Below are 14978 nucleotides of genomic sequence, written 5' to 3' on the forward strand. Positions count from 1 at the left end.
AATGGTAAAACATCCATCTGTCAACTGGACCCCTTACCCACACAATTTGTCAAAGCCTGTCTCCCTCCTTGATCCTTCTTATCCATCATTCACTCCTCTCTCACCACTGGAACTGTCCCTACTTCGTTCAAAACTGCTGCCATCACCCCAATAATGAAAAAACCTCGCGCCAACCCCTCTGACTTCAACAACTTCTGTCCCATCTCCAATCTACCTTTCATTTCCAAAATCCTTGAAAGACAGTTGCCTCTCACACAGTAACCTGTATGAACAGTTCCAGTCTGGTTTCCACCCACTCGACAGCACTGAAACTGCCCTCAATAAAATCTCCAATGATCTTATGGCAGCTGATTCTGGACTTCTCACCATCCTCGTCCTCCTTGACCTGAGTGCAGCCTTTGATACCATCTGTCATTCTACCCTTCTTAATAGGCTATCTTCTATTGGCATCACCCACACTCCGCACTCGCCGCACTCAGTGCATTCAACTCAAGTCCGTTAAATCTCCCCCGCCCCTGTCACTTCAGGCGTGCCCCAGGGTCCTGTCCTAGGGCCCCTTCTTTTTATCATATACCTCCTTCCCCTTGGCAATATTTTTCGTACATTCAACATACATTTCCACTGTTATGCTGGTGACTCCCAGCTCTACCTCACCACTAAACCCTCGTCCACTCTTTTGCCCATCTCCCTTACTGATTGCATCTCTGAAATAAAATCTGGGCCACCCCAGACTTTCTTAAGTTAAACAACAATAAAACCAAGGTCCTCCTCACTGGCACCAAATCGACCATTTCCAAAACGAACAGCTTTTCTCTCATCATTGATGATTCCACCATTTCGTTTTCTCCCCAGGTTAAGAGTCTGGGTGTCATCCTTGACAGCACATTATCCTTCCAGTCACGCATCAGCAACATCATCAGGTCTGCCTATTTCCATCAACGCAATATCAATTGTCTCCGCCCCTCCCTCACACCCCACACTACTGCCATTCTTGTCCAAAGTCTTGTCACCTCTCGACTCAACTATTGCAGTTCTCTGCTATTCGGGCTCCCTCACAAATCCCTTCATAAACTATAACTGGTCTAAAATTCAGCTGCCCGCATCATAACTCGAACCCCTTCCATTCACCACATCACTCCTGTCCTTCAACAGCTTCACTGGCTTCCGGTCCAGTTCCGAATCAATTTTAAAATTCTCCTCCTCAATTTCAAGGCCATCCACAACCCTCGAGTGGCATTGTCAATACACAAACTGTTCCCAACACCTTGTAGATGTCTACTGATGTTAATTCTGTCTGACCTTCTTCATGTTACCACTCCCTCCCGCTCCCTCAGATCCTCCTCCTCCTTACAACTGTCTGTCCCTTCAGCCCATCTCATTACCATGGGGTGCAGAGCATTCAGCCGCTCTGCTCCCCGTCTCTGGAACTCACTACCACTCCAACTTAGAAACATCAATTCACTCCCCCACTTCAAAGCACAACTGACAACACATCTGTTTAAGACTGCTTATTCCAGCTGAAATCTATTGCTCTTTGTATTGATTTTATCTTTTTTATTGTTGATTCTGAAATGGAGTTTGTGTAATTCGGTATGGTGTCTTTGAGTGTCAAAAAAAGCGCTTTTTTAAAAAATGTATTATTATTATTATTAGTGCTGTCATGTGATTAAAAAATGTATCTAATTAATTGCAGGATCTGTAATTAATTAATCTAATTAATCGCATTTTATTCTCATACCTGCTTAAGGCCCCCAAATAAAGAATTTGAATTCTAGGACATTACAAAATTGTAGTGCATGACTAATCAATAGAATGCACCATGAAGAGAAGATTTGAAATCCACATTTTTTATTGGTTAAGTGTGCTCTATAAATGACATTCAAAAGAAAAAAGGCCAAGCACATCAGCAAACCAATTAGGCCAGGTGCATTTCTCAAAAAGGCAATACAAATACAGTTAAATAAAATACTTTTCAGAAATAAAATAAGGCTGAGTCTCAAATAGGCACATAAGCAGACTCTCAATCAAATGAATACTAAAGCTGACTCAGTACAGCAATTCAAAATGAATGCATAACATGCCTCTAAATAAGATGCCAACAGGCTTTTCCTTTAAAAGGGTAAGGTAACGTTTAACTGTGTCCTTGACATGTTTTGCATTTAAACGATACGTTAGGCTGGAGCTGCTTCGGTGATATGAAAATTCTCTTTTACAAAAGGTACACATGATAATAATAACAACATTATTATTATTGTTATTATTATTATTATTATTATTATTAATAATAATAATAATAATTATACTAATAACAACAATAATAATAATAATAATAATAATAATAATAATAATGGATTTTAGATTTATATAGTGCTTTTCTGGACACTCAAAGGCGCTCTACATCAGATCCATTATTCATTCACTCCTCATTCATACTTGGTGATGGTAAGCTACGTGTGTAGCCACAGCTGCCCTGGGGCAGACTGGCTGAGGCGTCTACAGCGCAGATTGGTAGCGCAGAATCACTGCATTTTTGTTGATAGTCCCGTCTTTGTTCTCTTTATAAAGGTTGGAGTGGGCTTGACTCACTCTCCTGTGTCGTGTCCATCTCTGTTGTCAGTCAACTTGCTTTTGACTAGTGGCGCAGGTACGAAGTAATTTGCAGCGTAATTAATTAATCTAATTGACGCGTTAAAGAGATAGCCCTAATTATTATTATTATTATGGACAGACAGTCAGGAGTTGACGGTCTGGACACATGGACCACACAGTTATTAAGGGATTAAATTATGAGGAACACAATAGATGGAGCCAGATATTTCTGATATTATCATTCCAACTAGTTGAAGGCCAAGTAAAAGAATGCTGATATTTCTAAAATTGCACATTTTTGGTTTCCAAGATGTGAAGCGACAGGATGTGCATTTTAAACACTGTCCCTTCATCTGGGGCAATAAATGCGAAATCACATGCAAACAATAGTAGATTCAACATGATATTATTTGAGTTCAAGAACACTGGTTGTTAGACTGAAGCGTCTGGTTTGAAATGATAGTTTACCTGCTCTTGGGTCGGGTTGACCTAAACAATGAGCCTGGTTACATCCCGCTTCAAAGCGGTGGTGCATTGCAATTGTCGGTATTTGTGCGGACGAATGTCTAATGGACGAACGTCCATTAGTCCATTCGTCCATCTGTCCGTCTGTTAGTCCACCACATATCTTCGCAACATTTCTAGATAGAAAGATGAAACCAAAAGCACATTACTCAGGCAGCAAAGGGAATGAAAATGAGATGATGACCTTGACCTTGAGAAAAATAGGTCAAGGTCAAATTTGAACTTTTTTACACTCAGGAACCGGGTAAGATAGACAGACGAGGGAGAAGGCCAGTGTGAGTGAGATCATAGATCAAAGCTAGTGTTTTGATCTATGAAAGTAGGTCAGAGCACTAGCTTTGATCTTTGACCTATGCAAGGAGGTGATGATGAGCCATACAATGAAGTTATGGGAGAGAACATTTGAAGCTAGACTAAGGGCAGAAGTGAGCATTTGTGAGCAGCAGTATGGTTTCATGCCAAAAAAGAGTACTACAGATGCCGTATTTGCTTTGAGGATGTTGGTAGAGAAGTACAGAGAAGGCCAGAGGGAGCTGCATTGTGTTTTTGTAGATCTGGAGAAAGCTTATGACAGGGTGCCCAGAGAGAAACTCTAGTACTGTATGAGGACATCTGGAGTGGCCGAGAATTATGTTAGAGCGGTGCAGGACATGTATGAGGACTGTAAGACAGTGGTGAGGTGTTCTGTAGGTGTGACAGAGGAGTTCAAGGTGGAGGTGGGACTGCATCAGGGACCAGCTCTGAGTCCCTTCTTGTTCACTATGGTGATGGACAGGCTGACAGATGAGGTTAGGCAGGAATCTCCATGGACTATGATGATTGCGGTTGACATTGTGATGGAACGAATGGAACGAGTGGAGAAAAGTGTCAGAGGTGATGTGTGCCAGAAGAGTTTAAGCTAAAATGAAATGAAGGGTGCACAAAACTCTGGTCAGGCCAGTGATGTTGTCTGGTCTAGAGACAGTGTCACTGAGGCAGAGCTGGAGGGACCAGAGATGAAGATGCTGAGGTTCTTTTTGGGAGTGACCGGGATGGCTAGGATCAGGAATGAGTACATCTGAGGGACAGCACATGTTAGAGGTTTTGGAGATCAAGTCAGAGAGGCCAGACTGAGATGTCCAGAATAGAGATAGTGAATATATTGGTAAAAGGATGCTGAGTTTTGAACTGCCAGGCAGGAGGCCTAGAGGAAGACAAAAGAGGAGGTTTATGGATGTAGTGAAAGAGGACATGAAGGTAGATGGTGTGAGAGTAGAGGATGCAGAAGACAGGGTTAGATGGAGGCAATTGATTCGCTGTGGCGACCCCTGAAGGGAAAAGCCGAAAGGGGAAGAAGAAGAAGTAGGTCAGGGTAAAATTTTGAATTCAATCTCTGACTGCATTGTTTCTTGTTTCATTCCGTGGTGTTCCTATTGGTGCAGCTGTGGCCCTCCGTTACTGCCTGTCCATTGAGCTTTTACAGAAGATTTGAAGTATTCCCAACCAACAGGAGGGTGTTGTATAGTTAGGATTAGGGTTGGTCCATTAGGTTTCTAGAGAAGACAAAGTATTCCCACCAAAGAGGAGAGTGGTGAACAGTTCAGCTGATGTGACACAAACCGTGGTGGGACTACTTTAAGTGGTGGATTTACAAACATGAATTAGCTTTTACAGCAGCAGGATGAAACTGAAGTAAACCCCAGTGGTTGTCTTCATCCTAGTCTGAGTAACGTCCAATGGAAGATGGATGTCAATTCACTTGTGCAAAACATCATTTCATGCTTGCTTTCACTTTCTGTGGAAGACAGTTCACACGCATGGTTTTCAGACAGGCAGGAACAAAAAGATCCAATCAGGTCCTTGTTCTTTTCAACTGAATCAATATTTGATGGGTCATAGGAGTCTTGTCTTTGTGTCGATGCTTCATTCTTGGGTATGAGACGAGATAACTGAGGGATGTGTTGCTGAATGGATTGTGTCTGAATGAGACCTATTCAAACACAGGAGGGGGCACTGGGATTACAATAGGAGGGAAGGAAAGGCTGATGAACAGCACAGTCTGGTAGTCACCTATCAGTGGACTTTGATTTCATTTATTCGTTATATTTGTTTTTCATTTTTATTTGTTTTTAATGACGTTATTTGGAAAAGGATTTGCTATAAAGATAATGGTACTGGAAGATGATCTTGCAATTTTACCTCCAGTCAACCACTCAAGATGACACCCTTCAGACATTGATATGTGGATTTAAATCCAGGTCCCAATCCAGATCAGATTGAACCTCCATGGGGAGGGGTCACCTTAGTATAGACCCGCAGAGGCACGATGCTGGCACCTACAGGCAGCAGAGACACTGCAGATTCAGTGAATACATATGGTATCCGGTAAAGGCTAGAAGCTCTGCCAGACCACTCAGTCGTCATGGCGACATCATAGTATGTTCTGGTCCGGTGTGCCAAAAACATTGACTCACCAGAGTCAATATTTTCCTCAAATATTTTCTGAAGTTTTACTCGTGATAATTATGGATTTCTGTAGCTGAGTTTGAACATGAAATAAGTGGAAAATAATCAATACAGACATAGACAGTTGATAGATAGATAGATAGATAGATAGATAGATAGATAGATAGATAGATAGATAGATAGATAGATAGATAGATAGATAGATAGATAGATAGATTGATAGAGAGACAGACAGACAGACAGACAGATAGATACTTTATTAATCCCAGAGGAAATTGTATATATCCACTGCTCAGGCATTACATAACGAATAAATACTGCATAAACACCAGGAGAAAAAGAAACACTGACATCACAGGACATACCGCAAGACATACACTACACTAACAGACACATGCAGCATTAACAGGACTTATATAATAAACTATAACTAAAATATAAACAGTATAAAATTAAAATATAAACAATATAAAATTACATTAAAATATAAACACTACATAATTAAAATATAAAACAGTATAAAATTAAAATATAAACAGTATAAATTAAATTAAATCCACTCAACCGCGTGCTGACCTCACCACCTTCCCCCCGCTCCTCTTGAGAGAGTCATTGTACCCCCTGATGGCACGGGGCACGAAGGAGGACCTCAGCCTCTCTGTGGAGGTGCCATGTGACAGCAGTCTGCCACTGAAGGTGCTTCTCTGCTGGGAGAAGGTGGTGTGTAGGGGGTGGCTGGTGTTGTTCATGATAGCCTTAACTTTAGACATGGTCCTGCTCTCCAGAAGCGTATCCACAGAGTCCAGGCTCAGCCCGACCACTTGGCCCGCACTGCGGATGAGTCCGCAGGGCGGACACATCCGCAGAAAATTTTAATGTCTTAGTGTCATGGAAATGCTTCCACACGGACCAATCAGTACTGATATCACACGATTACCTGACCGATGAGGTTTTCCCTCCAGTCAAATATCTGTTGTGGATATGTTGGCTTGAAATTAGTCAAACCAGCGCTGACTCTTGTTGGTCCTGGAGATGAATTAACGTTCACAGGTTGATCAAAGTCGAGAAAATGGAGCTCTGGTTGAAATGTTGCAGTTATACAAATGAAAACAAGAAGTGACAACAGAGCAGCCAAATTTAAGTCAGTATCGGCAACTACAAGTTAAAATTCAAGCCATTTACTAGCAGGAGGAGAAAGTACCAACAACCTCATGAGGCTTGTGTTCAACCAAGCCTCATGAGGTTGCTGTGCCTCTACTGCTTGATTTCTTCAAAATCTTTTTGTTCTGATCGAGGTGTACTTAGCAGAATATTTGTGTGTGTGTGTGTGTGTGTGTGTCTGTGTGTGTGTGTGCGTGCATGCGTGTGTGTGCCAGGGTGGAGAGCTATACATCAGAAAACAGCGACCTGTGGAGAAAAGTGGAAAACCTGGAAACAGCCAACAGGTGAGAATCCCACAGACTCAGAAACAGCTGCTGTGAGCTTCTCAGTGTGCTTTTACCTGGGAGTGGATATGGGAGAGTGGGTGGGCTGTCGTGGGGGGATCTGTCAATTTGTCTGTGGTGGCTTCAGCCTGTCATCCCAACCCTCCACACAAAGATGAAACAATGAGTTGGCAACATGAGTCAACAGAATCACAGAGTGTGGTTTCAAACTAAGGAACTACTTTTAAGTTCCTCATTTCTGAAAACATCCCAGAAGCAGCTATTAGTGGTCATTTTCCCCATGGTGGAAGTGGGTCAGTGTTTCTGGTTTATTAGTTACCCTAGAATAGGGATAACTCCACCCCATGTCCCAAAATAAAAGTATGTCCCAAAATAAAAGTGCTCACGCAGCTGGATTCTCCAGACATGTTGTTATGCTGTCTTGCTGGGTAGGGCACGTTGGGTAAATGAGATGACACTGGACTGGTTGGGATGGGAACGAAATATAATAGAAGACATCAAGAGACAGAGTCAGAGTGGCAGATAAAGGAGTAGAGGGGTAGAAAGGTCAAAGAGAGCCAGCCGGAGAACACACAAACATGCACACAAACGTTGCTGTTCAGATATATAAATGTAAATAGGTATTTGCTTAAAAACTGTTGATTTATGAATGTGCTTGTATACTCAGATTGATATTTCATTTTTGGTGGCTACTGATGCTGCAGTGGTTTGAGTTATGGAGTCTATGATTAGATGAGGTGGGTTGTCCTGCTTATGTATTAGTTCCTGAGTCCTGATTCTGAAAACTCCAGGAATGTCGGGGCTGGGTTTCCAGGACCTGCCAGAGACTGACGCGGTGTTGTTTGTCTTGTTGTAATCGGAAAGAGGAGATCTCATTGTTGGAAGACATGGGTCATCATGTCAGTCATTAGCTTTATTGTCAGATTACTTGTCTTGACAAGCTACTTCCTGTCAGTCAGTTGGAACTGAAGGCACCTCCACAAAGGACTCATGGAAAGGTCTGGGGGCTCCAGAAAGGACATTTAGGAGACTTCACATGGACACTGAAGGAGGTTTTTACTTTACATGGATTTATGATGGATTTCATAAATCAATGCTACAATATTCCGCTATTAAAAACTATTTAATGATACAGTGAGGTAAGAGAGATTGAAGTGGCCAGCTTTTGTATGTTCATGTTCACAGGACTTGGAAAAGATAACATTTTAATGTCTTGATGTTTTGCCTGCTGCATCTCCATATTCCACTTTCCGTTAAATCAAGTTTCTGCAATACTTCTTTTCTTTCTCAGGTCTCTCCTCCAGCAGCTCCAGAAGCTTCAGTCACTGATTTCAGGGAAAGTTGCTCCACGTTCTTGTAAAATGGCCTCAACTCAAACAGGGACATGCCTCTTGGTAAACGCATGCTGGTTGTTCTTGTAGATCTGAACTTACATTCATCCTGATAGTATTGTGTTAAAAGGGTTTCAAACACTATTAATGCCCCCACCAATACAGTGCGCCCTCACGCATACGCACATCAACACTCGCGACTTCACTTCATTGTGGATTTTTGGTAGGCAATCACTTGATACCGTACGCGCAATTCTGTTTGCTGACCGCATCCGGAAGTGCGCTACTTTCCATGAGTCTTGGACTTCCGTGAGACACAAAAGTGCTTTAAGACAGTCTATCAGAGATGGGAAAAGGTAATACAGATAGAAGGTGGTCTAATATCAGTATGGGGAGGGTTCATAAGCATTTAAATTACCGTAAATAATAAGATAGCTTGTTGCTCTATTACGGAATTTGTTAAATGCATGTGGTTCCTGAAACGCATTAACCACGAGGAACGAAGGCGCACTGTAGTGGAGGATAGAACTTGATGGATTTTCGCCCATACTTCTATGGGCCGTAAAAATGTGCACCTCATAATTGTTTTTTTCTTTGTGTTTACTTTTGCATAAGATGATGTTCATGTCATTCTGCTCTGATAGCTCAGCTCACTCTTGAACACAAAGACCAAGACGTTCACACATGAAACAAGTTCTGTTGCCTGCTTAAAGTGACAGTAAAGTTAATTTTAAGTGACATATATGTTATTTTTCATCACGTGGGCGTCCTACGTCACTGGGGCCAAACATACAGTAGCTTAGCAGCCATAACAAACAATGCAATACTACACAATTAACACCAGAAATATCATGGTTATCTGAGCGGTGAACGGTTGTGTCAACAGAACAGCAGTAAGATGCGACTTTCAAATAAATTCACTGTGGAATTAATAACAACTAGAGGTGTTATTAATTCCACACAGTCCAATAGTAATAAATGGCAGTGAGCTCAATGCTAACATAATATGGACAATCCCATTGACGGGCTAGCGCGTTAGCATTTTTAGCGCGATACCTTCCCAGAAGGTATCCTAAAGAACGACAGGTCCTAGTCTTCACGTCTTTTTGCCGTTCTGTTGAGACAACCGTTCACCGCACAGGTAACTGTTGGAGGCGATCTTCTTCAGCAGCCTCCACGTGTTCGTTTGATTTCGGGTGATGAGAATGTTGGTTCACGAATAAGGACTGGAAAATGATGAAGAATTCTTCAAAGCTTTATTACAGAATATTCCTGGCACAGAAGTCTTACAAGTAAAATAACAGAGCTTAAGTGCAACGAGACAAAGAGATCGCTTAGTATTTCTACTCTTCAGAAGGCGTATCTTAAGATGGGGTGACTTCTTGTGGAATTTTCACTGTGTGAAATTCAACTGTCTCACGCGATTAAACTGGCTGGGACCACAATTTCCCAAAACATGTTTAGTATAGGTCAGTGGGTTTCAAGGTGTGCTTTCAAACGCTAAGGACTTCTGAGGACACTTCTTGATTTCTCTGTCTCGCTGCTTCTTCCTACTATGGCAATATGTTATGCACAGAGCCCTTCATAACCGTAATATTTTTGGTGTAAATCGCATCTACAATTGCATTGTTTCTTATGGCTGCTAAGCTATGTTTGGCCCCAGTGAGGTAGGACGCCCACGCGACCAATGAATGCAGAAGCTGCTGCAGCGCAGATTTTAAGCTTTTTTGACCAAACGGATGATGCTACACACATAAAATTTATTTTTTCTTCTATATTTCATAATGATAAATAACATATACAGTATGTCACTGAAAATTAACTTTACTGTCCCTTTAACTTGTGTGTTTTGTGCCTTTCTGTCCAGATGGTGGCAGTGTGTTTTTTCCTGGTGCTGGGTTCTTTCTCTCCCTGCCTTTCTCCCTTCTCCTTTTTCACTGACACCTCCACTTTGTCGTCATCCTCCTCGCCTCCTCTTTTGTCAGCGGACCCCTACACCATCACTCAGGGTAGGTGTCTATACTACACATTATTATGTCCCTTAAGATTTTCACATTCACAGAGTCAATGAGGTTTTTTTAATTTGCCCATAAACTTTGCTTCTGCATTACCTCTTACCTACTTTGCTAGTTAAAAGTGCTAAACATTTCTGTGTATCTATGTAGAATCACCAGCATCTTTACACCGGTTGCATGAAATGTTGAGGTTGTGCCTGTCACCTGATCAGAAGTATTTGAAGCACACGTCAGCTACTAAGAACAGCACAGGACTGGCCACTTGACAGAAGGAGGACATGGTGTCTGACCACTTGACAGAAGGAGGACATGGTGTCTGATCACATACTTAAATGTTACTATTGTTTTCACACCTGGGACGATTACTGGGATTCAATGTTACATACAGTGCATTTCTGACAGAAAAAGACTGCAATCAATATTCCTGTAATTCAAATAATGTGGTATAGACAGTTGGGTTTTCTGAAGTTGGGTCGTATGTACAAAGTAAGTTACCATGTAGACAACTGTGCACCTGTGGACAGGTATGTCAGTCTGTTGGTTCTGTCCAGAACATATGCAGCAGTCTTTCTGGATCAGCCCAATAACAGGAAGTCAAAATAGTCCAGCCTGGAGTTAATGAATGCATGGATTCATGTTTCTGACAAGGAATTTCTTCATTATTATGCAAGTAAAAGAAGGGAGTCCTAGAAATGTGTTTCATATGGGAACTTAAAGGGCATAGCCTGATCAAACACAACTCCCAGACTCCACGGGGGCAAGTTGAAGGCCATGGTAATGATCCACAGTGGCTACGTTATAAGAAAGTGTGAATGGGCTGGTAGTGAATAGTACGATAACCTCAGTTTCACAGAATCAAGTAACAGAAAATGAGATGTCATATAGTTTTTCGTGTGTGTGTGTGTGTCTGTTCTAGTCCGTTCCCGCAGCCTGCTATTCTACGACAAAGGCTCCCCACTGGAGGAAAGTTTGACAACATCACAAGGGGAGGAGCTTCAGTCAGAACACCCGTCCATCCAAACAAGTCGGCACGCCACTGATGTACAGAACAACCAGACGAGTGGGTCCAACTTGGACCAGAGGTACTGAAACATTAAGACACACACACACACACACACACACACACACACACACACACACACACACACACACACACACACACATACACACTCTTTGTATACGAAACCCCTGACTGTCTGTTCTCTGCTCAGGGAAATAGAACCGGATCACGTCTCAGGGTTGTTCTGACCCAACCTGACCCTCCTCCATCAGGTCTGACCTCTGACGCCTAGAAAAACCACATCCCTCCAGACTCATGAAGGCAGGCTTCAAATAAACCGTCCACATTTGGTTATCATCATCATCACCATCATCATGACTGTCACCATCATCACTATTATCATCACTATCATCATCATCTTCATTATCATCACTATCATCATCACCATCATCATCTCTCACTGAGCTTGAACTAGTGCGACCCTCCCTTCCTGCCTATGGGTGGAGCTCACTACACCTGAATATACTTGATTTTAAAGGGACCAACTCATTGAAATTCACACTTTTACACGTATAAATGTTCAACATAAGCGATGTGTTCATTTAAGGCTGACATATAGAACAGAGTCATTAACCTCAATATAAAGACCTGCAGCATTTTAACAAATCAAACAATCAATCAATCAATCAATCAATCAAACAGTCAATCAAACAACTGAGACCATTAAGAAGGATTCAGGCTGTCAACTACTTTGGTTTGTAGCTCACTTTCCATACGAATGGTGTCAGGCTGCCACTAGAGGGAGGTCCACGCCCATGTCCGTCAAAAATGAGAAGAGCTGTTTGGGAAACGGGCTCTTGAAGGCCAATGTGTGGGATTTATTGGAAGACTTTAAAATAGAATCTTCATCATTGTGTTTTTGTTAGCTTAGCCTGGAGAGGGCCCACCCTCCTCCAAAGTGTCCACCATGTGTCTACAGAAGCCCAGAATGGACACAGCAAACACTCTGGAGAAGTTCTGGACACACAGATCACCTGACAAACCAAGTGCATCATAACACCCCCCAGGTGCATTACCCAACATTCTGGCTTCTCCAAGCAAATGAAGAATTCAATTTAACATGCGTCAAGCTTTCAATAACACATCCCGTCTGCTCAGAGGGTACTGCTCCTGGACAGTTAGCTGCTTTCTGCTACTAGATGCTAATTGCTACTGAAGGATCGAGGCTCGTAGATCTAGATGGAGAATCACGTGTTCATCAGTCACACTTTGAGGGACCTTTGCCTTTTTGTTTTAAACCTGTGCACTGGAGTGGAACAACCACATTTTTTGCACATAGGCATATAATAGACTTACACTGTGGGAATTTGCACATAACGCACACATTTTACTACCAAGGTCAGATGAACCAAGTTGTTCCAGGTCTAACCTTGTAATATGGTGATATAAAGCCGCAGCCAATATTTATTTGGATTTTTGCTTATTTGTCAAAGTTAGGAAATGAGAAACTATTTAGAATTGATATTTAATAATTGACCTAAGTCATCAAATATTTAATCAAAATGGTTTCTGATTGGTTTTCTTTAAATCAGCCACCTGAACATTGAAAAAATTTGGTTCTATATTCACAAAAGTACAGTCACTGTAGCTTAATCTATTTTTTGGAGAAGCAGTGCCGTTATAAGTGCCTTTCACTTGGTTGAGTCACGGATGACTCACTTGGCCTTCACTACTCCTTGACCGTGAACCTGGAGGAGCCGTTTAATCCCCGCTGGAGCTCCGAGCTCAGGATACGCACTAGTCAACAGGACCAAATTCATCTCTGCTACCAGCCAGCCTTGGTTTACAATCCAAACCAAACAGTTGTGTAAAAGAGTAAAATTTCTATTTTTCAACTTTTTAAATCCATCTCTGTCCACTTCTGACCCAATTAAAAAATATATATATTGTAGGGGAACCCATATTTTCACAACTAGGAATCATCAGAGGGAGCCTGACAGAGGTTGGGAAACATGACGTCAAAGTATTTTTATGGGATTAAGAATTGTACATATAATTGCAGCATTGAAAAAGAGCATGTTTAATTTATGCAACAAAAAAATACTGAACTTGTTTTTAAGAATAGTTTATCTTAATGTCTTTTTTTTCTAAATAATATTTTTAAAAAGTCAAAAATAAAACGTATATTCTGAGCATAAAAAAGAGCATATGAATTTATGCAAAAAAAAGCATTTGGTATTTAGGATAACGTGAAGTTTTACATGAGGTGTGTCGTTCACACACTGTCGTCTAAAACTCTGACAGGATCCATGTCTGTTAACTGTTTCACTGCTGTCACAAGAAAACCTTTTGTTGTCAGTAGCATCAACACAAAACAGCTCCAGTTAACCGTCAAGACACACACACAACCTTTATTACCCATCAGCACTGACTCTTCCTTAACACTGACTCTTCTTTAACACTGACTCTTCTTTACCACTAACTCTTTCTTAATACTGACTCTCCCTTAACACTCTTTCTGAACACTAACTCTTCCTTAACACTGACTCTCTCAACAGACTGTTAACAAATCACTTTCTTAAAACTTACTCTTCATTAACACTGACTTTCTTAATGCTGACTCTATAACGCTGACTCTTCCTTAACACTGACTCTTAACGCTGACTCTTTCTTAAGAATGACTCTTCCTTAACGCTGACTCTTTCACTGAAGCCAAACAATCGTACATATCTCTCAACGCCGTCTTTCACGTTAGACGCCTCCTACTTTGTATGTCCCACGAACACTTCACGGTTCTACCACACAGTGGCATCTGCCACCATTGCAGGCACATTTTTGGGAATGTGTCAATGTTAACGTGTGATTGGTAATGTATAGGTTCAACCAACAGCATTCAGATGAAGGAAAAAAGAAGAATGCTTTTAAGGGAAGGTAAACTTCAGTAGAAAGTAAAATTGTGAGGATCTAAACTTGACTGAGTCTTCTGCTGGCCCACAGAAACAGCGGCAGCTGGAGGTTGATGGTTAAGACGTATCTCCGATCAAACAAGGAACCACACATCAGCAGAAAGACTGACATTAAAATGCGTTCATGTGACAGCAGTGTACATCTGTTGTATTTATTCCTATTTGTAGAAAGTGTGTATATATTGATGAAGCCAATGAGATCAGGTCATTCCTGTAATAACACCACTAGCTTTGTTAGCATTTGAAGGAACAGACATGTTTTGTACACCACTACTCTGACGATATTGTGACACTAATGCTCTTTTGAATGTGATGGTATTCCTTCAAATCAGCTATGGAAACAGAAAGTCCCAGTTCACATCCTGAAATGATTGTATTACAATACAGAAACGCCTTTGTCAGCCTACAACCATTACATGAAAAATTTTCCTACTTGCTTGTGTTGTGGCCCATGCTACACAGAAGTTTCGTGCACAGACATGTCATGTCAGCCCTCATTGCTCCAGTGTACATAAGTAATGACACGTTCCTGTGTGTAAATAAAGGCCTTATTTTTGCTTAGTGACCGTACCAAATTTGAACCTGTAGAATCATGGGAAAGAGGGGGAAAAAAATCAACAGTTGTTCAAGAAAGAATGATGGGGGGAGTTGAACATGATGGG

General features: G+C 41.5%; 1 protein-coding gene across 2 annotated transcripts in view; it reads left to right on the top strand.

The window, feature by feature from the left end:
• creb3l1 (cAMP responsive element binding protein 3-like 1) overlaps nucleotides 1-14269 on the top strand; it is a 55165-nt gene extending 40896 nt beyond the window's left edge. For both annotated transcript variants that reach the window (XM_068309033.1, XM_068309034.1), the window contains 5 exons: nucleotides 6936-7004; nucleotides 8296-8398; nucleotides 10203-10344; nucleotides 11267-11432; nucleotides 11562-14269. In XM_068309033.1, coding sequence (XP_068165134.1) covers nucleotides 6936-7004; nucleotides 8296-8398; nucleotides 10203-10344; nucleotides 11267-11432; nucleotides 11562-11598 — 517 coding nt within the window. In that variant the 3' untranslated portion in view covers nucleotides 11599-14269. The remainder of the gene's footprint in view (nucleotides 1-6935; nucleotides 7005-8295; nucleotides 8399-10202; nucleotides 10345-11266; nucleotides 11433-11561) is intronic.
• The last annotated feature ends 709 nt before the right edge of the window (nucleotides 14270-14978 follow it).

The sequence above is a fragment of the Antennarius striatus genome, chromosome 24 (genome assembly GCF_040054535.1).
Source record: "Antennarius striatus isolate MH-2024 chromosome 24, ASM4005453v1, whole genome shotgun sequence".
In the NCBI taxonomy this organism is placed as follows: Eukaryota; Metazoa; Chordata; class Actinopteri; order Lophiiformes; family Antennariidae; genus Antennarius; species Antennarius striatus.